At 42.2% G+C, this 20,636-nt stretch overlaps 1 protein-coding gene across 1 annotated transcript in view; it reads right to left on the bottom strand.

Moving 5' to 3' along the window:
• The window catches only part of SH2D6 (SH2 domain containing 6), a 178,981-nt gene that overhangs the window by 37,225 nt on the left and 121,120 nt on the right, over nucleotides 1-20,636 (bottom strand). The window contains exons 12-13 of the mRNA XM_069766644.1: nucleotides 18,666-18,749; nucleotides 5,813-5,968 (exon numbers count right to left, since the gene is read on the bottom strand). Coding sequence (XP_069622745.1) covers nucleotides 5,813-5,968; nucleotides 18,666-18,749 — 240 coding nt within the window. The remainder of the gene's footprint in view (nucleotides 1-5,812; nucleotides 5,969-18,665; nucleotides 18,750-20,636) is intronic.

The raw sequence follows: 20,636 nt of genomic DNA, 5'->3' as shown, positions 1-20,636 counted from the left end.
TCAGGATTTGGTCAGGATTTTTCATCAGTATTTGTAAGCCAAAACCAGGAGTGGGTGATAAATGCAAAAGTGGACATATGTTTCCATTATACATTTCCTCTAATTGTTCCACTCTTGGTTTTGGCTTACAAATACTGATGAAAAATACTGACCAAATCCTGATGCAATCCTGAACGTGGACACATACCCTTAGAGTGCATACAGGTGGACTTCCTTTCACTAAGCATGTGACGTATGAAGGTAATTCTTTGCACCAGAAATTTTTAGAGGCTTAAGTGCAAATGGGGTAAATATACTGTATATGCACAAGCCAATTTTTAGTTATTTGACCCCATAAATTTAATTTCTGCCTATATTTTCACACTTCACCAACTTAGACTATTTGGTGCTGATGCCTCACACATAAATCGAATTACAAACATATTTAAGCACAGGTTGCAATTTAAGAAAATAGGTAAAAAGCCAGATGGCGGGAATTAACACTTTCACAAGCCACTGTACTACACAAACATGGGGTTCAAAGAGTAAGGATCAAGTAAAGAAGATGGTAGATCCAAGTAAAAGGGTCAGCTATAACATTAAATATGGTGCGTTTCGCACAGGTGCCTTCTCAAGGGGTGTGCGAAACGCGCATCAGGGTGGTCCTCATGTTGCCTTGTGGGTGAGCAGTGACACTTTACTATTCAAATAATGCACGGTCTATCTTTTCCTTACTTGTGTCACTACCAGACTGTTTATATGAATGGCAGCCACAGCCATATTTAATATGTTATAGCTGTGAATCATGACGACCAACCAACCATGACCTCTGAATGCACAACACATTGGGGACATTGTTAGTGCACCTCGAAATGATCGCTGGAGATTATATTCCGCCATAATTACCAAACTAATGTTAAACTTTTGGAAGGAGTTTGAAAATGGATCCCAAAATGTTCTAAATCAGATATGTGCATTGATTATGCACTGGTTTATGTATCCCCTGTGATCAGTTACATAACAAATTGTGATATAAGAGGTGTTATATAGCCGTATCACACATGCAGGTACTAGTAAATGCCTACCAGCTGCTGACATGTACACATAGTATAGCTGACGCAAAAGCCTTCAGGCCAGGAGATTCACGTGTTATGAAATGTAAAGGGTGGAGGGGGAGTGGTAAAAATACAAACAGAATCCATAATTCCAGCTCAGGATGTTTTCTGTGTTGAAGATGATTGCACAACGAGGCATTATTTAGCAATGTACCGCCATGCTACCTGGCAGGGACACTGTGGACCCATCACACAGCAGCAATAAAGCTGACCTATGGTACGCAATCATAACTACACCTACCGTACATTATAAAAGTGCTGTGTAGGTAAATCCAATCTATTGTTCTCTGTTATCCGGGATAACTAAATATGTCCAAGCCCCCTCATTTCAGAAGGGCTGGCCAACCATCTACTGTGCTTTACAGTTGCAATTATTCAACCCCCCAACTTATACATTTAGGATCATTAGCAAAATGTACAAACGTTCTGCTCTTCGCAATAAACTAAACAAAAACAATGTAAATAGCTCACAACAAGTAATATAACAAGTGGTTTCTCCAAACTCACCACAAAGTGCAAGTATTGCAATCTCAGAATTACTCACTAGGTTCACGAGGGCCGGCGTCTTTAATTCTTAGTAGAGCTGTTATGACCTGCTGTAAACATGATACATAATCAGGCACCAGCTTCTGGCAGTGTTTCTGGGGAATCTTAGCTCATTCCTCATGAGCAATGGCCTCCAGGTCACTAATCTGCAATCTGCTCCCTCAAATTCTGCCAAAGATTTTCTGTAGGGTTAAAGTCACTCAACTTTGATAGCTACTCCAGAATCTTCCAAGACTTTTGAAACTAAACCTTGGTAGGCTTTGTGGTATGCTTGGGATCACTGTCATGTTGGAAGGTCCAATGATGCCAAAGTTACACCTGCCTGACAGATGCCATAACATTTTACTACCATTTACTAATATATTATTAATGAATCTTGTCCACCACACGCTGTAGGTTTCCAGTGCCAGAGGAAGCAAAGCAACCCCAGAGAATCACCGAGCCCCCGCCATGCTTCACTCTAGGAATCACCAAGCCACAGCTATGGTTCACTCTAGACATCACCAATCCACCACCATGCTTCGCTCTAGGAAACACCTAGTCACCACCATGCCTCACTATAGGTATCACTGAGCCACCGCTATGCTTCACAGTATGCATCACCAATCTATCGCAATCTTCCCTGTAGGCATCACCACTCCACCGCCATCTTCACTGTTACACTGACGATCCACCGCCATACTCCACTGTAGGCATCACCAAATCATCGCCATGTCTCCCTATAGGCATCACTGAGCCCCTGCAATGCTTCACTCTTAGCATCATCAAGCCACAGCCATGCTCCACTGTAAGCATCACCAAGCCAGTGCCATACTTCACTTTCACTGTAGGCATCACAGAGCCACCGCTATCTTCACTGTAGGCATTGGTGATCCACCACCATGCTCCACTGTAGGCACCACCAAATCACTGCCATGCCTCACTATAGGTATCACTGAGTCCCCGCAATGCTTCACTCTAGGTATCACTGAGCCACAGCCATGCCTCACTGTAGGCATCACCAAGCCACCTCCTTGCTTCACTGGAGGCATCACCAAGCCACTGTCATGCTTCACTCTAGGCATCACCGAGGCTTTGCCATTCTTCACTGTAGACATCACCAAGCGACCGCCATGCTTCACTGTAGGCATCACAGAGTCACCGCTATGTCTCACTGTAGATATCACCAAGTTTCTGCCATGCTTCACTATAAGCATCCGAGTCACTACCATGCTTCACTGTAGACATCAACAAGCCACTGCTGTGCTTCACTTTAGGCATCACCAATGCACCGTCATCTTCACTGTAGGCATTATTGAGCCCCCGCAATGCTTCACTCTAGGCATCACCAAACCACGGCCATGCCTCACTGTAGGCATCACCATTCCATCGCCATGCTTCGCTGTTGGTATGACAGAGTTCCTGTCATGTCTCATTGTAGATATCATGCTTCCATCATGCTTCACTATAGGGATCACCGAGTCACCACCATGCTTCACTGTAGACATCACCGAGCCACTGATATGCTTTACTGTAGGCAACACCAAGCCACCGCCAAGCTTCATTCTAACCATCACTGAGGCATTGCCATTCTTCACTGTAGGCAAACTGTAGACATCACGGAGCCCCTGCCATGCTTCACAGTAGGCCTCACTGATCCACCACCATCATCTCTGTAGACATCACTTATCCACCGCTATGCTTTACTGTAGGCATTATCAAGCCACTGCCATGCTTAACTGTAGAAATCACAGATCCAACATGATTCACTTTAGGCAGGATGTTGTTTTCAGTGTATGTTTCATTTTTCTTCCATCAGACACACATCACTCCATAGAACACAATTACAAAACTTCTGTGGCTGATTTACATGGTATGGGGCCAACTTTTATTGTGCTATTGGGTCAGTAGCAGTGACGTCTTGGAGCTCAGCACGGAGTCCTTCAGTGTTTAGCATGCACCTTACTGTACAAACTGAAACCTCAGTGCCTCCTGCCATCCAATGTTGCTGCAGGTTCTTTTTATTCACTTGAGGTTTTTGGCCACCTGCCTCCTCAAGAATCTGACGTCTTCTTTCTGCCACCTCCAGGTAGTGTAGCAAGTGCTCCTTTAACTTTGAACTTTTGAACTGTGCTTCTTTGACTCTAGGAACACTCAGTACCCATGTATCTTTTTTATTATGTTCCTTGTTTTTGTAAGGCAATTATCTCTTCCCTTAAAGAAGTTGTCTGGGACTTTTGCATTTATGGCCTAGGCTTAGGATAGGTCATCAATATCTGATCAGTAGGAGTGTGACACCTGACACCTCCGACAATCAGCTGCTCCTGATGCTGGTGGAAGGCGTAACTACTCAGTTGTGAATGACAAATTTCTGTCACAGATATCGTGTCTGCAGCCGTACATCTGCCCCCTACTGATTTGTATAGAGGCGAATGTGCAGTACCCGGCTGTGGCCACTATGACGTTGACGAAGCTTAATGTATAAGTCCTGATCAACCCCTTTAACTTTTTGACCCACTCTCCTCACTAAGCCATATTTGTACACTCGTAATCAAAAGTCAGTCAACAAATCACTAGCCAGTCTAGGTATTTGATAGGACTTTTTCTCATGGTTAGTCTCTGCACAAGAGGGTAATATACATTTTGAGTCGTGGGAAATAAACAAAAGTCGATCAACGACTAAATTACTCGAAATAACTTTCATGAGCAACAAGACATAGACAGAGGGGGGAAGTACATAGGGGGGGGGGGTCAATAGAATATCTCATACTGGATACAAGAGTGATCGCAAACAATTTACATAGCCATCACAAGGGCAATATTAGGGTCTGTCCCAGATTTACATAAAAGTGGCATTTTGTGTGTAATTTGGAGAAAACACTTATTATATATTTTTTGTTATATTTAAATTGCTCTAAAATTGTTACTAAAATAATTTTGATTGCAACTTAAGGGTTTGGGCCATCTAGTAGGACTCATGTTGGGGAATTTCAACATGCCTGATCCCTTGTCTTGAAAAAGATTTGGCATCAGGGTCCATGGAGGTGTCTGGCAGTGGCTCGTTCCCCTCATCCTATTTAAAGAACGTGCAGTCTCGGCTGAACCAAACCAAGTCTATTCTAGGGTCAGGAGAAATAACTACCGTATTTTTCGGACCATAAGACGCACCTAGGTTTTAGAGGAGGAAATTAGAAAAAAAATTGAAGCAAAAAATGTGGTAAATTCTGTACTTAATTTCACCTATCCTGGTATACATGGCCCCCTCATCCCTATCCTGGTGTGCATGGCCTTCCCATCCTGGTATGCTTGGCCCCTCATCTCCATCCTGGTGTGCATGGGCCCCCTTATCCTTATCCTGGTATTCATGGCCTTTTCATCCTTATCCTGATAGGCATGGCCCCCTTATCCCTAGCCTGGTAGGCATGGCCCCATCCTTATCCTGGTATGATTGACCCCCATCACCGTCCTGGTATGCAGGGCTCCATCAGAAGAATATATATAAAAAAAAAAAATTACATTTACCTTTCTGTGCTCTCTCGCAGCATCTTGTTTCGATGCCAGCAGCTGCTTTATGCATGTAAGCAGTGCATGGCAGGGACGTCAGTAGCAGGAATACTCACTGCTCTACACACTGGGACTATGTGCATGGAGGGCAGTGAGCATTCACTCCTCACTCTTTAGTAGCATGCACAGTGTCAGCCGCTGGCTTCCTGCAGCTGCCGGGTGGTCACATGTGCCGCTACTAAAGGGAATGAATATTCACCGCATTCCACACCCATGGGCGTGGAAAGCAGTGAACATTAATTTCTCTTTAGCAGTGAGCACAGGCTTTAGCTGCAGTAGCCGTCTCCTGCCTCCTGTGACCCGCTGCTCTGCCGCTGCTGCTCCCCCACCTCCCCACCACAGCCAGAGCATGCACATCTGGACTATAAGATGCACCCCCCATTGTCTTCCACATTTTTGGAGGAAAAATGTATGCCTTATTGTCTGAAAAATATGGTACTCTCAATGCTTTAAGCTGCATATCTCCAAAGCTAAGACCATTCAGAAAGATTTGTTTCCATATGTGTGAATGACATTAGCAGATCTTCAGATTTAGTTTTCACTTAAAAGTTCTAAACAACATTTTCCTTTTTTTTCATAATAAAGTATCAAAAAGAAATTACCCCCCAAAAGGTAACCAAGCCACTTACCTCCTCATACCGTTTACCCTCCTTCCCCAGTGAAAACCCATCGTTGCCCACGGCTCGTATAGGAATGTTGTAAATGTGGTCATGGTAGAGAACAGCCAAGGTGTATAGCTGGGTCTGGTTTTGTGAAGAGCTGAGGCGAACCAAAAAGCAGCCGTCCTGTGTGATAGAAAGACAGCGGGGTGTCAGGAAAGATCGGAATTAACATGGCCTGATATTCTGGTGAATGATAAAATCGAATCTGTCCATAGTTGCCAATGATCCTGACAGTGTGGAAGGATGGTCAGGGAACATAGACCTAAGATAATGTGTGGAATAGTTGACTTTAAAGTGCTCCTAATAGTTGATCTTGAGGATTTTGAAGATTTTGACTACACGGAGGGGTTATTTTTTTCATACCGCTTATTTATATAAACTGGTTCATACAAACAAATTCAAGAAATATTGGAGGTTTGTGAAAACCTATGGATGTATATTATATGTTACTATGGGAAAGGGTAGTGGAGTATGGAGTGGGCTCAAGTGCTGAGCTCAGTACACACAAGGGCAAGTGCTAGCTGTGTTATACAGCCAGCACCTGCCTCTAACAGCAGTGACTGGAGTTAGCTCCGATTGCTGCTATGTAACCGATTAACTGCTGCTGTCAGGCCTCAGGAATCTGCATTTAAATGGAACCTATACTTTCAACAAACTATACATAAATCAATACATCTAATAATAAATCTGGCTAGACACGCTCTCATGCCGCCACTCACTGTGCGATGAGCATGCCCAGAGACGCAGCGGTGGCATAGGACACAGCCGGTCGTTACTGCTGGCTGTGCAAATGTCACGACTGGGCACATGAGCAGTGCGCTAATGAAGCCTGGTGCAGGTTCATGGGGCCTGGGGAAGCTGTCATGTTACTTTTAAAAGGGAAAAGATAAAAAAAGTTATTGAAGATATGAAAAAAGGGAAAAAAAAACATTAAAAGTTTTCATCACTCCAAAATATAAAGAAACTAAAAATATACGGTAAGTATATCCATAAAAAGTCTGATCTATCAAATTATAAAATTATGTAACCCATTAGATAAAGGCGAAAAAAAAAAATCAAACGCCAGAATTGCTGATTTGCAGTTCCCAACAATTACAATGCAAAATGATCAAAAGGTCATATGTTTGTACAACAAAAAGGATTATAAAAAACACAAAAAAAACATTATAACTCGTCCTGCAGAATTATCAGTCTTCATTCAGCCACATAGACAGAAAGATATAAAAATGTTCTTTTTCTTTTGAGAAATAAAGAAAAACGGTAAAGGTCTAAAAAAGAGAATTGTCTGCATCTACAAAAAACAAATCCATTCATTCATATAGAAGGAGTTTGTGCGTTAGAGTCGGTCCTGCTATTAGGCTGCACTTCCAGCACAGATCTAGTATGGTGGCCATCGTCAGACTGGGCAAGTTCAGCCATTGGCACACCTAAGTTATTTTACCTCAGGAAGCATCAGAGCGTGAAATACAATTACCTAGCTGGCACATTTGAGGGCATTGTGCACGGGTGGGCAGACATTTTCATACATGCAACATGTGCTACTGCACAGGGGTCCAGTGGCTAGGAGGCCCACTACCACCTTACAGGCCACTTATTATCATTCTGATCAATCTGTCTGTCATTGAGCACAAGCAACTGAGCTGATGACTTACACAGCTCATCATTACATCATTATTGGTGGCTAGTTAGACGTAAAGGGGTACTCTACGGTGAGCTATCCAGGAGCAAGGGGCGCAGGAGTCCTCTGCTGATCTGACCGCACCCAGGTAATGATAACATATCTAGAGGAAGAAAAAAACATGAAATATGCTAATATTTTTTAATTAAACCTTCACGGCCTGACCGATTCCGTTTTTGGGTTTCCGTTTTTTCTTCCCCCTTTCCGCAGGGCCCTATCTCTTGTTATTCTGTCCACAAAGACACAGTGGCATGTAAAAGTTTGGGCACCCATGCTCAAAATTAGTGTTATTGTGACCGGTTAAGCATGTTGAAGATGAAAAGATATCTAAAAGGCCTAAAGTTAAAGATGACACATTACCTTTTTTTTTTTGTTTGTTTGTTTTGTGCAAAAATACATATATATTTAAATTTTTTACATTTAAAAAATTACAAAATGGAGATTGGGTTCATGCAAAACTTTGTGCACCCTGCATGGTTAGTACTTAGTAGCACCACCTTTAGAAAGTTTCACAGCTTACAAACACTTTTTGTTGCCAGACAGGAGTATTTCAATTCTTGTTTGAGAGATTTTCATCCATTCTTCCTTGGAAAAGTCTTCCAGTTTTGTGAGATTCCTGGTTCATGTTGCATGCACTGCTATTTTGAGGTCTAGCCACAGATTTTCAATGATGTTCAGATCAGGAGACTGTGAGGGCCATTGTAAAACCCTCAGCTAGCGCCTTTTGAGGGCGTCTATTGTGGATTTTGATGTGTGATTAGGCTCCTTATTCATTTCTAGAATCCATCCTCTTTTCAACTTCAGCTTTTTTCCAGATGGTGTTATGTTTGCATCAAGAATTTGTTGAAATGTAATTGAATCCATTCTTCCCTCCCTGGCTAATGGCTGCAACAGAACGCCAAAGCATGATTGATCCACCACCATGCCTAATGGTTGTTGAGATGTTCTTTTCCTGAAACTCTGTGCCCTTTTTTCTCCACACATACAGTACAGACCAAAAGTTTGGACACACCTTCTCATTTAAAGATTTTTCTGTATTTTCATGACTATGAAAATTGTACATTCACACTGAAGGTATCAAAACTATGAATTAACACATGTGGAATTATATACTTAACAAAAAAGTGTGAAACATCTGAAATTATGTTTTATATTCTAGGTTCTTCAAAGTAGCCACCTTTTGCTTTGATGACTGCTTTGCACACTCTTGGCATTCTCTTGATGAGCTTCAAGAGGTAGTCACCGGGAATGGTCTTCCAACAATCTTGAAGGCGTTCCCAGAGATGCTTAGCACTTGTTGGCCCTTTTGCCTTCACTCTGCGGTCCAGCTCACTCCAAACCATCTCGATTGGGTTCAGGTCTGGTGACTGTGGAGGCCAGGTTATCTGGCGTAGCACCCCATCACTCTCTTTCTTGGTCAAATAGCCCTTACACAGCCTGGAGGTGTGTTTGGGGTCATTGTCCTGTTGAAAAATAAATGATAGTCCAGCTAAATACAAACCAGATAGAATAGCATGCCGCTGCAAGATCCTGTGGTAGACATGCTGGTTCAGTATGCCTTCAATTTTGAATAAATTCCCAACAGTGTCACCAGAAAAGCACCCCCACACATCACACCTCCTCCATGCTTCACGGTGGGAACCAAGCATGTACAGTTCATACATTCAGCTTTTCTGTGTCGCACAAAGACACAGTGGTTGGAACCAAAGATCTCAAATTTGGACTCATCAGACCAAAGCACAGATTTCCACTGGTCTAATGTCCATTCCTTGTGTTCTTTAGCCCAAACAAGTCTCTTCTGCTTGTTGCCTGTCCTTAGCAGTGGTTTCCTAGCAGCTATTTTACCATGAAGGCCTGCTGCACAAAGTCTCCTCTTAACAGTTGTTGTAGAGATGTGTCTGCTGCTAGAACTCTGTGTGGCATTGACCTGGTCTCTAATCTGAGCTGCTGTTAACCTGCGATTTCTGAGGCTGGTGACTCGGATAAACTCCTCAGAAGCAGAGGTGACTCTTGGTCTTCCTTCCCTGGGGCGGTCCTCATGTGAGCCAGTTTCTGTGTATCGCTTGATGGTTTTTGCAACTGCACTTGGGGACACTTTCAAAGTTTTCCCACTTTTTCGGACTGATTGACCTTCATTTCTTAAAGTAATGATGGCCAATCGTTTTTCTTTACTTAGCTGCTTTTTTCTTGCCATAATACAAATTCTAACAGTCTATTCAGTAGGACTATCAGCTATGTATCCACCAGACTTCTGCACAACACAACTGATGGTCCCAACCCCATTTAAAACGCAAGAATTCCCACTTACTAAACCTGACAGGGCACACCTGTGAATTGAAAACCATTCCCGGTGACTACCTCTTGAAGCTCATCAAGAGAATGTCAAGAGTGTGCAAAGCAGTCATCAAAGCAAAAGGTGGCTACTTTGAAGAACCTAGAATATAAGACATAATTTCAGATGTTTCACACTTTTTTGTTAAGTATATAATTCCACGTGTTAATTCATGGTTATGATGCCTTCAGTGTGAATGTACAATTTTCATAGTCATGAAAATACAGAAAAATCTTTAAATGAGGTGTGTCCAAACTTTTGGACTGTACTGTACCATTGACCATTGTGGCCAAAAAGTTTGATTTTAAACTCATCGGTCCACAGGACTTGTTTCCAAAATGCATCAGCCTTGTTTAGATGTTTTTTTGCATACTTCTGATGCTGAATTTTATGATGAGGACACAGGAGAGGTTTTATTTTGATTACTCTCCCATGAAGGTCATATTTGTGCTGATGCTCTGAACAGTAGAACAATGTAGCACAACTCTGCTAAATCTTTCTGAAGGTCTTTTGCAGTCAAGCGGGGGGTTCTGATTTGCCTCTCTAGCAATCCTACTAGCAGCTCTCACTGAAATTTTGCTTGGTCTTCCAGACCTTATCTTGGCCTCCACTGTTCCTGTTAACTGCCATTTCTTAATTACATTTCAAACTGAAGAAAGGGCAACTTGAAAACGCTTTGTTATCTTCTTGTAGCCTTCTTCTGCTTTGTGGGAGTCCACCATTTTCATTTTCAGAGTGCTAGGCAGCTGCTTAGAAGAACCCATGGCTGCTGTTTTTTGGCACGAGGTAAGAGGAGGCTGAGTTTTTATACAAGCTGGGAAATTTGCATCACCTGTAGTGATGAGCGAGTGTACTCGTTGCTCGGGTTTTCCCGAGCATGCTTGGGTGACCTCCGAGTATTATGACTGCTCGGAGATTTAGATTTCATCGTGGCAGCTGAATGATTTACAGCTACTAGCCTGTTTGATTACATGTGGGGATTTACTAGCAACCAGGCAACCCCTACATGTACTCAGCCTGGCTAGTAGCTGTAAATCATTCAGCTGTCAAGATGGAAACTAAATCTCCGAGCAGTCATCAACACTCGCTCATCACTAATCACCTGGCCTTTCCTAATGATGATGGTGAACAATCCATAACTCTAACAGGCTAATTAAGGTCTGAAACCTTGGTCAATTATCTAAGTATACAAATCTCCAAGGATGTCAAAACTTTAGCATCGGACCATTTTCCTTTTTGTCATTTTTAAAATGTTAGAGATAAAAATATATATACTTTTTTAGTCTAAAATACAAAGGAAATGTGTCATCTTGAACCTTAGGCCTTTAAGAGATCATTTAAACTTCAATTCGCTTAATTGTTCACAATAGCAGCAATTTTGACCAGGGGTGCCCAACGTTTTACTTGCCACTGTATATGAGAGCTTGTTTTTTATGGGACAAGTTGTACTTTTGAATGACTCCATTCATTTTACCACACAATGTACTGGAAAATGGGAAAAAAAATTCCAAGTGCGGTGAAATTGTGAAAAAAACAACACAATTCTGACAGTTTTTTGGGAATTATTTTTATGGCGTACATTCTGTGACAAAAATTACATCGCAATATGATTTCCCTCATAAGTATGATTACAGCAATACAAAACATGTTCAGTTTTTTTTTATTATTTTAGTGGTGAATTAAAAAATCTGAAGTTTGTAAACAAAAAGTTTTGGGAGTTGTGTTGCCATTTTCTAATTTTTCGATCAATGGAGCTGTATGATGGCTTATTTTTTGCGTAGTAAGACAACATTTGTATTGATACCATTTTGGGATAAATATGAAGTTTTGATCACTTGTTACAGTATTGTTTGCTGTATTGCGGAGACCCCAAAAAAGTCAATTTGGCATTTTTTTTTTGTTAATGGTGTTTACCTATCAAGTTAATTATTTTTGACATAGATGGGACTGTCCTGAATGTGGCTATACCATATATGCATATTTTTATTTTTAACCCCTTTACCCCCAAGGGTGGTTTGCACGTTAATGACCAGGCCAATTTTTACAATTCTGACCACTGTCCCTTTATGAGGTTATAACTCCGAAACGCTTCAACGGATCCTGGTGATTCTGACATTGTTTTCTCGTGACATATTGTACTTCATGATAGTGGTAAAATTTCTTTGATAGTACCTGCGTTTATTTGTGAAAAAAACGGAAATTTGGCGAAAATTTTGAAAATTTCGCAATTTTCAAACTTTGAATTTTTATGCAATTAAATCACAGAGATATGTCACACAAAATACTTAATAAGTAACATTTCCCACATGTCTCCTTTACATCAGCATAATTTTGGAACCAATTTTTTTTTTTGTTAGGGAGTTATAAGGGTTAAAAGTTGACCAGCAATTTCACATTTTTACAACACCATTTTTTTTTAGGGACCACGTCTCATTTGAAGTCATTTTGAGGGGTCTATATGATAGAAAATGCCCAAGTGTGACACCATTCTAAAAACTGCACCCCTCAAGGTGCTCAAAACCACATTCAAGAAGTTTATTAACCCTTCAGGTGTTTAATAGGAATTTTTGGAATGTTTAAATAAAAATGAACATTTAACTTTTTTACACAAAAAATTTACTTCAGCTCCAATTTGTTTTATTTTACCAAGGGTAACAGGAGAAATTGGACCCAAAAAGTTGTTGTCCAATTTGTCCTGAGTACGCTGATACCCCATATGTGGCAGTAAACCACTGTTTGGGCGCATGGGAGAGCTCGGAAGGGAAGGAGCGCTATTTGACTTTTCAATGCAAACTTGACAGGAATTGAGATGGGACGCCATGTTGCGTTTGGAGAGCCACTGATGTGCCTAAACATTGAAACCCCCCACAAGTGACACCATTTTGGAAAGTAGACCCCCTAAGGAACTTATCTGGATGTGTGGTGAGCACTTTGACCCACCAAGTGCTTCACAGAAGTTTATAATGCAGAACCGTAAAAATAAAAAATCATATTTTTTCACAAAAATTATATTTTTGCCCCCAATTTTTTATTTTTCCAAGGGTAAGAGAAGAAATTGGACCTCAAAAGTTGTTGTCCAATTTGTCCTGAGTACGCTGATACCCCATATGTGGCAGTAAACCACTGTTTGGGCGCATGGGAGAGCTCGGAAGGGAAGGAGCGCAGTTTGACTTTTCAATGCAAAATTGACAGAAATTGAGATGGGACGCCATGTTGCGTTTGGAGAGCCACTGATGTGCCTAAACATTGAAACCCCCCACAAGTGACACCATTTTGGAAAGTAGACCCCCTAAGGAACTTATCTAGAGGTGTGGTGAGCACTTTGACCCACCAAGTGCTTCACAGAAGTTTATAATGCAGAACCGTAAAAATAAAAAATCATATTTTTTCACAAAAATTATATTTTTGCCCCCAATTTTTTATTTTTCCAAGGGTAAGAGAAGAAATTGGACCTCAAAAGTTGTTGTCCAATTTGTCCCGAGTACGCTGATACCCCATATGTGGCAGTAAACCACTGTTTGGGCGCATGGGAGAGCTCGGAAGGGAAGGAGCGCCGTTTGACTTTTCAATGCAAAATTGACAGGAATTGAGATGGGACGCCATGTTGCGTTTGGAGAGCCACTGATGTGCCTAAACATTGAAACCCCCCACAAGTGACACCATTTTGGAAAGTAGACCCCCTAAGGAACTTATCTGGATGTGTGGTGAGCACTTTGACCCACCAAGGGCTTCACAGAAGTTTATAATGCAGAGCCATAAAAATAAAACAAAATTTTTTTCCCACAAAAATTATTTTTTAGCCCCCAGTTTTGTATTTTCCCTAGGGTAAGAGGAGAAATTGGACCACAAAAGTTGTTGTCCAATTTGTCCTGAGTACGCTGATACCCCATATGTGGGGGGGAACCACCGTTTGGGCGCATGGGAGGGTTCGGAAGGGAAGGAGCGCCATTTGGAATGCAGACTTAGATGGAATGGTCTGCAGGCGTCACATTGCGTTTGCAGAGCCCCTAATGTACCTAAACAGTAGAAACCCCCCACAAGTGACACCATTTTGGAAAGTAGACCCCCTAAGGAACTCATCTTGATGTGTTGTGAGAGCTTTGAACCCCCAAGTATTTCACTACAGTTTATAACGCAGAGCCATGCAAATAAAAAATATTTTTTTTTCCACAAAAATTATATTTTAGCCCCCAGTTTTGTATTTTTCCAAGGTTAGCAGGAGAAATTGGACCCTAAATGTTGTTGTCCAATTTGTCCTGAGTACGCTGATACCCGATATGTGGGGGGGAACCACCGTTTGGGCGCATGGGAGGGCTCGGAAGGGAAGGAGCATCATTTGGAATGCAGACTTAGATGGATTGGTCTGCAGGCGTCACATTGCGTTTGCAGAGCCCCTAATGTACCTAAACAGTAGAAACCCCCCACAAGTGACCCCATATTGGAAACTAGACCCCTCAATGAACTTATCTAGATGTGTTGTGAGAACTTTGAACCCCCAAGTGTTTCACTACAGTTTATAACGCAGAGCCGTGAAAATAAAAAATCTTTTTGTTTTCCCACAAAAATTATTTTTTAGCCCCCAGTTTTGTATTTTCCCAAGGGTAACAGGAGAAATTGGTCCACAAAAGTTGTTGTCCAATTTGTCCTGAGTACGCTGATACCCGATATGTGGGGGGGAACCACCGTTTGGGCGCATGGGAGGGCTCGGAAGGGAAGGAGCATCATTTGGAATGCAGACTTAGATGGATTGGTCTGCAGGCGTCACATTGCGTTTGCAGAGCCCCTAATGTACCTAAACAGTAGAAACCCCCCACAAGTGACCCCATATTGGAAACTAGACCCCTCAATGAACTTATCTAGATGTGTTGTGAGAACTTTGAACCCCCAAGTGTTTCACTACAGTTTATAACGCAGAGCCGTGAAAATAAAAAATCTTTTTGTTTTCCCACAAAAATTATTTTTTAGCCCCCAGTTTTGTATTTTCCCAAGGGTAACAGGAGAAATTGGTCCACAAAAGTTGTTGTCCAATTTGTCCTGAGTACGCTGATACCCCATATGTTGGGGTAAACCCCTGTTTGGGCACACAGGAGAGCTCGGAAGGGAAGGAGCACTGTTTTACTTTTTCAACGCAGAATTGGCTGGAATTGAGATCGGACGCCATGTCGTGTTTGGAGAGCCCCTGATGTGCCGAAACAGTGGAAACCCCCCAATTATAACTGAAACCCTAATCTAAACACACCCCTAACCCTAATTCCAACGGTAACCCTAACCACACCTCTAACCCTGACACACCCCTAACCCTAATCCCAACCCTATTCCCAACTGTAAATGTAATCTAAACCCTAACCCTAACTTTAGCCCCAACCCTAACTGTAGCCCCAACCCTAACCCTAACCCTAATCCTAGCCCTAACCCTAGCCCTAACCCTAACCCTAGCCCTAACCCTAGCCCTAACCCTAGCCCTAACCCTAGCCCTAACCCTAGCCCTAGCCCTAGCCCTAACCCTAGCCCTAACCCTAGCCCTAACCCTAGCCCTAACCCTAGCCCTAACCCTAACCCTAGCCCTAACCCTAGCCCTAACCCTAGCCCTAACCCTAGCCCTAGCCCTAACCCTAGCCCTAACCCTAGCCCTAATGGGAAAATGGAAATAAATACATTTTTTTTTATTTTTCCCTAACTAAGGGGGTGATGAAGGGGGGTTTGATTTACTTTTATAGCGAGTTTTTTAGCGGATTTTTATGATTGGCAGCCGTCACACACTGAAAGACCCTTTTTATTGCAAAAAATATTTTTTGCAATACCACATTTTGAGAGCTATAATTTTTCCATATTTTGGTCCACAGAGTCATGTGAGGTCTTGTTTTTTGCGGGACGAGTTGACGTTTTTATTGAAAACATTTTTGGGCACGTGACATTTTTTTATCGCTTTTTATTCCGATTTTTGTGAGGAAGAATGACCAAAAGCCAGCTATTCATGAATTTCTATTGGGGGAGGCGTTTATACCGTTCCGCGTTTGGTAAAATTGATAAATCAGTTTTATTCTTTGGGTCAGTACGATTACAGCGATACCTCATTTATATCATTTTTTTAAGGTTTGGTGCTTTTATACGATAAAAACTATTTTACAGAAAAAATAATTATTTTTGCATCGCTTTATTCTCAGGACTATAACTTTTTTATTTTTTTGCTGATGATGCTGTATGGCGGCTCTTTTTTTGCGGGACAATATGACGCTTTCAGCGGTACCATGGTTATTTATATCTGTCCTTTTGATCGCGTGTTATTCCACTTTTTGTTCGGCGGTATGATAATAAAGCGTTGTTTTTTGCCTCGTTTTTTTTTTTTTTTTCTTACGGTGTTTACTGAAGGGGTTAACTAGTGGGCCAGTTTTATAGGTCGGGCCGTTACGGACGCGGCGATACTAAATATGTGTACCTTTATTGGTTTTTTTTTTTTATTTAGATGAAGAAATGTATTTATGGGAATAATATTTTTTTTTTTTTTTCATTATTTTGGAATATTTTTTTTTATTTTTTTTACACATTTGGAAATTTTTTTTTTTACTTTTTTACTTTGTCCCAGGGGGGGACATCACAGATCAGTGATCTGACAGTTTGCACAGCACTCTGTCAGATCACTGATCTGATAGGAGTGCAGGCTGCTTCACAGTGCCTGCTCTGAGCAGGCTCTGTGAAGCCACCTCCCTCCCTGCAGGACCCGGATCCGCGGCCATCTTGGATCCGGGGCTCGAGCAGGGAGGGAGGTGAGGAGACCCTCGCAGCAACGCGATCACATCGCGTTGCTGCGGGGGGCTCAGGGAAGCCCGCAGGGAGCCCCCTCCCTGCGCGGTGCTTCCCTGTACCGCCGGCACATCGCGATCATCTTTGATCGCGGTGTGCCAGGGGTTAATGTGCCGGGGGCGGTCCGTGACCGCTCCTGGCACATAGTGCCGGATGTCAGCTGCGATAAGCTCACGGGGGGAGCGCGGCCGATCGGCTATGACGTACTATCCCGTCCAGGGTCAGATAAGCCCAGGGCACCTCGACGGGATAGTACGTCTAAGGTCACAGAGGGGTTAATGGAGACAAAGGGTGGTGATTTGATCTTTTTTTCTCATATATTTTTAACCTTTTTTTTTACTTTTTCTTGTTAGTCCCCTTAGGAGATTTGAAGCTGCGATCCTCTGATCACTTGTGCTATATGCAGCGATGCCACAGCATTGCTGCATATAGTAACAATCGCGGTGTCCTTTGCAGCTCGGCCACAGGCTGGGTTTCAAGGGAGCTCTGTATTGACATGCATGGAGGTCTTCAGCAGACCCCCGTCTGTCATAGCAATGTCACGGGAGCGTCGATGGGCACTTAGAATGACGCGCCCCCTTTCTAGTTTTATCTGACATCGCCACTCATGATAGTTTTGGCTGTAACACTCAGCCATTTCCCGTGAGCCTGTCCCATACACCCTCTTCTGACTTGTGCCATACAAGTACGCCGGATGTCATGAAGGGGTAAAAGGGTTGTCCATGTTTTTGGAGTTTTTTTTAGCAGATGTGTTGGATCATGATTTTGTGGCACTTAGTAATATTTAAGTGCTACAGGTTCTCCTCCTGCATTAGTAGTACAGACTTCCTCAAACAGTACTGCTTTCCTGTTTTCAAAATGGCCGCTGGTGAAGGAGCATGTGACCAGTCTCCTCCAATTGAAAAACATTTCACCTGAGAAAGCTGTGTTTTACAGGAGGAGAACCTGTACTAATTATATATTGGTAAATGCCACAAAATCATGTCCCCAATACAAAAAAATAAAGTGGCCAACCTCTTTAAGAAAGCTGGTCCAATGTAAAGATATCAACACCAGTTCACCATCTTAACACCTCCACTTCTGACGGCATTTTGATTGAGGAGAGAGTTTTCTGTATTGGCATGTGACTAGTCATTTCTATGCAGGGGTCTGGCTTAGCAACTGAAATGAACCGTCAGCCAGTCAATCACTTCACACACAGATATGGCCACGTGCTGACAAAGAAGACTTTCCTGTGTAGTTACAAAGCTGGAAGTGAAGCTACCAGATACAATGGAAGGTTTCTAAATTCAAGTATACTATGCAAATATCCTCTTCAGAAGGAAGAGGAATTGATCTCTGCCAACACCTATATGATGTAGCAATCCTAAAATTCAATTTCGACCCTTTCACGAGCTTTGCCGCATTACTTAGGATAAAAAGCCAAACCAGAAACTCCATTTGCAGACGTGTTGCAGGGTATATGCCACTCATCAGAGCAAAGCAGGGAATCTGATTTGGCTAGGTGAGAGGATTAATATGCAATAGGTGATGCCAGAGATCAAGTCCTCTTCCTTCTGAAGAGGCTATTTGCGTATTTAAATTCCCAGAGGAGTATTGCATGGCTTATAAGTCTCCTTACGCCGGATTGGCCCTCTCTGCAAGGAAAAAAGTTCAGCCTTAGACTACAAGTATATTAGTACATTTCAGTTTTTCCCCTTCACATGCAATAAAATAGCATTTTTTATTAAAACCGGATACCCTTTAAGGAAACATGGGCAGAGGCAATAACAAGCATACCTTGCTACAGGTGACGTAGGTCAGGGCAGTAGTTATGGGGTCACAATATCTTATGGGTTGAAATAACCCTAAATATGACAATGTCATATATGCTCCAGGTAATTGTGAAACGGGAAGCCATGTATGGAGAAAGGTGGCGGCGATGCAAAGGACGAGCCGGGGCTAATAGTCGTCATCTCACAGCTTGCTTACAATAATCTCTCTGTAAGCCCTTAGCTGGTAATCTGTACCTTTTTAATTCTGCGAAGTGCTCTCTCTGCCTCTCTCCGCTCCATCTCACCCGCGTACCAAGGTCGGCCCATCAAACCCAGATCCTGTATTACAATGCAGCACAGCATTAATTAATAGTATGGAGACACACTGAGACATGGACAAGAAACAGGCTTCTATACTTTTTTTTAAAGATCTCGTTGGCCTGACCTTATAATAGCTTATAAAAGGAAAATTTCAACAAGCACAGCAGCTATGTTCAATGTTCGACTGAGACTGAAGTTGGCACATGACTGTAACTATGCAAATTGCATAATTCAATCTCATGAGCGAAATCCTAATGATGTGTTTATTAAACAGCTTTATAGTCCGGCAAGTTGTAGTGCTTGCCTAAAAAAAAAATTCCAGGCTGAAGACAGCCCCATTAAAAGAGGAAGCTGAAAAAAATAGTATCTTATCTGCAATCCGATGTCTTATTCCTGAGAAATCCTCATTTTGTTTTTAATATGTAAATTATTTGTTAAGCTCTATGGACCGGACAGAGATCTCCCTGAGAATCTATAGCTTATTTTAAATGAAAGGGGGCGTTACCAGTGTGAGACATGTAATGACTGACAGTCTGCTCTCCTGAGCTACATCAGCTACACTGATATCACCTCCTTTAATTTAAAATAAGCTCTGGAGGCAGATTCTGTGGAAGATCTATGTCCGGCTCATAGATCTTAACAGCTCATTTACACATAAGAAAACCATGTATTTTTCTGGAACAAGACATCAGATCGCAGATATCAAGGTATCATGTAATTCAGCTTCCTATGACTGACATGCTCATATAGCCAGCTTAGCGGGATTGATCCTACTGACTGATTCCATTTAATATTAGATCTTTGAGGGTCCTACACCAATTACTCCCAGTAAGCAGAGGATGGAAGAGACCCTCGGTGTTTACCCAGAGCTCAATACATGATACTGCATCTCATGGCTGCTCAATTCCAAGTGAATTGCCCCTGCTGCTCCAGTGGCGCCTCTCCACTGAGATCTGCAGCAGTGATATCACATTTACAACATGTGCCTGTTGTAGCCAATTACTGGCCTTAGGGCTCTTCTGTCCTCTACCTCACTGTTAAGGACAGAAATTGCTTACAGCAACAGAGGCATTTAAAAAGGTTAATAATGCTTAGTTTGAGATTATTTTTTTTTAACCATTCAAATTTTTATTGCATAATAAAAAAGGAATACAGAAACAGAATAGGAGGGAAGGGTAGGAAGGGAATACAGACCATAATGAGGATCATCATAGAGCAACAGCCCAAGATACATAGGGATATGTACACATGCGAAAAATGAACTTATACACATCATTAGGGGGATGAGGAGAAGTGGTGGTCCGGGGAAGATATATAAGGCGACGAAGTCCAAGGATCCCACCATGTAAGAATCTTATTCTTTTTCGAAAGGCAGTCAGCAATAATTGATTCATAGCTAAAATGAAGATTAATCTTAGCAATTAATTCAGCTTTGGAGGGAACAGTCGGAGATTTCCAATGCTTTGCAATACAAAGTCTAGCTGCTACAAGAATATTGGATATAACAGGTTGTAAGGAGGGAGGGAGTTCTATCAGCGAAATACCTAAAACTGCTAAAGGGCCTGTTAAAGTGACAGGAATTTGAGTTACTTCTGATATAACACCCTCAACCTGGCGCCAGAACAATTGCACCTGAGGACAACTCCACCACACATGAGCAAGCGAACCTGGGCGATTACACTTTTTCCAACACATAGGGGAAGATTGAGGATATATTTTGGCTAATTTGACAGGTGTGAAATACCACAGGAGTTGATTTTTTTTTGATTGTTCAAGATGACCAAGACACGAGGAGAATTTAGATGGATGTTGCATAGCCAAAGTCCAGTCATCCGGGGGGGCTTCAAACGAAAGAGCCGCCTCCCACGTGGCCATAAAGGGGGGTCTTTCCGAGAAGTCATGAGA

This window comes from Ranitomeya imitator, chromosome 4 (assembly GCF_032444005.1).
Source record: "Ranitomeya imitator isolate aRanImi1 chromosome 4, aRanImi1.pri, whole genome shotgun sequence".
NCBI lineage: Eukaryota > Metazoa > Chordata > Amphibia > Anura > Dendrobatidae > Ranitomeya > Ranitomeya imitator.
This window is presented reverse-complemented; position numbering and strand designations above follow the sequence as displayed.